Source organism: Sinocyclocheilus rhinocerous, unplaced genomic scaffold (genome assembly GCF_001515625.1).
Source record: "Sinocyclocheilus rhinocerous isolate Xijiao unplaced genomic scaffold, SAMN03320098_v1.1 C36742184, whole genome shotgun sequence".
Taxonomy (NCBI): Eukaryota; Metazoa; Chordata; class Actinopteri; order Cypriniformes; family Cyprinidae; genus Sinocyclocheilus; species Sinocyclocheilus rhinocerous.
In genome coordinates, this window is record NW_015785599.1 from 1 (window position 1) to 1653 (window position 1653).

A 1653-nucleotide genomic window follows, 5' to 3' on the forward strand; every position below is an offset into this window, starting at 1 on the left:
ATAATGTTCTTTTTAGCAGCATCATATGACCCCTTTAAAGGTGAAGGCCTTTTTTTTTTTAAATTTTTTTTATATTCATTAACCAGTGAAGAGAAAGTAATATTCTAGTAGTAATATAGCCGTTTAATTTCAATTTGTCACCCTGATGGATATTTGCATTGCTACACATTTTCACGCTCTTTGCAATTTTTTTGTTTGTTTTCATGATAGTGGCAAATGGCCAAAAGCAGTACGTGCCAATGGTCATCTTTTGCTAAACTCTGAAAAGGTGAGATGATATTCCTCTTCTGTCTTTCTTGTTGGGAAAGACATGCGCTGAGTTTGCTCTAACCTTAGCTACAGTACAATAAATTGTGCTCCAGTGTAATTGTGAGGACCACATTTCTGAGAAATGCTTTACGGATATCTTTACAAATCTCTTTAACAAAAAGTCCATAAATTACCATACTATTATAGTATTTATTAACATTTTTATCTAGCATTTATTTATTTTTCAGCTTTTGTTTTAATTTAGGTTTTAGTAATGTTATGTGCCTTTGTTGTTGTTTTAAATATTTATTTTTGCCTTTAATTTTTATTTCAGTTTTAGTAATTTTAGTGCTTAAACGTATTTTATTTCAGTTAGTTGACAAGGCAACATTTCTAAATGTCAAGTTTTTTTTTTTGTTTGCTTTCTGTGGTATTTCAATTAAGAAAGTAGTTTGTTTGTTCCTCTGTATTTATGAACACGCATGTTGTGGATGGTCCTCTTCAGTCGTCTAATTAGATGTTTATACACCCACCAGATGTCCAAATCCACTGGCAACTTTCTCACTTTGAGTCAAGCCATTGCCAAGTTTTCAGCAGATGGTAAGTCATTTGAAGGTCAAACACTTTACATGCGGTCAGACTCTTAGGTTTAAGACCTATGCATGTAAAGTCTAACTTTGTGATCCCCTCAAAGAGGATATGTCTTTTTTTTCTGTGACCTGTAATGTAGAATTATGAATGTGAATGCCATAAACCCCTGCCAACCTTGACTGTCTGTCTGTATCGTAGGAATGCGTTTAACTCTGGCTGATGCTGGGGATACGGTAGAGGATGCTAACTTTGTCGAGGCCATGGCAGATGCAGGAATATTGCGTCTCTTTACATGGGTGGAATGGGTGAAAGAGATGATCGCCAATCAGAACAACCTGAGGACCGGACCAGTGGACACGTTTAATGACAGAGTATTTATTAGGTAAATAATTAAGTGCTGACAGGAGTGTGAAACAAAAAAAAGCATTCATGTAAAATTCACTTGTTTCCATTCAGTAGTATAGTGAATATATTATGTTGTGGTATAATAACAATAATAGAAGTGCACTGTTAAGTAGAGAAAAAAAATAAAGAAAGAAAGAAAATAAAATGGAAATAGGTACACTACCATTCAAACATTTGGGTTCAGTAAAATTATTTTATTTTATTTTTTTCCTGAAAAAAATGAATGCTTTCATTCAGAATGACAAATTAATCAAAAGTAACAGTAAGAACATTTATCATTTTACAAAAGATTTGTTTCAAATAAATGCTGTTCTTTTGAACCTTCCATTTAATCCTGAACAAAGAAAATTTATCGGTTTCTGTAAAATATTAAGTAGCACAACTGTTTTCAACATTGATGATAATAAT

General features: G+C 32.6%; 1 protein-coding gene across 1 annotated transcript; it reads left to right on the forward strand.

Annotated features, from left to right (window-relative positions):
• The first annotated feature begins 209 nt into the window (after nucleotides 1-209).
• Nucleotides 210-1226, forward strand: LOC107736512 (leucine--tRNA ligase, cytoplasmic-like). The gene is made up of 3 exons (XM_016547903.1): nucleotides 210-268; nucleotides 786-849; nucleotides 1039-1226. Exons 2-3 carry the CDS (start codon nucleotides 786-788, stop codon nucleotides 1224-1226), a joined length of 252 nt encoding a protein of 83 aa, XP_016403389.1. The 5' UTR covers nucleotides 210-268.
• Nucleotides 1227-1653: the final 427 nt, after the last annotated feature.

Bases quoted from the DNA above. Each gene is read 5' to 3' on its own strand.
- LOC107736512 (XM_016547903.1), top strand. From the start codon at position 786: ATGTCCAAATCCACTGGCAACTTTCTCACTTTGAGTCAAGCCATTGCC. The intron at 850-1,038 runs GTAAGTCATTTG...TCTGTATCGTAG, and splicing joins TGCCAAGTTTTCAGCAGATG to GAATGCGTTTAACTCTGGCT.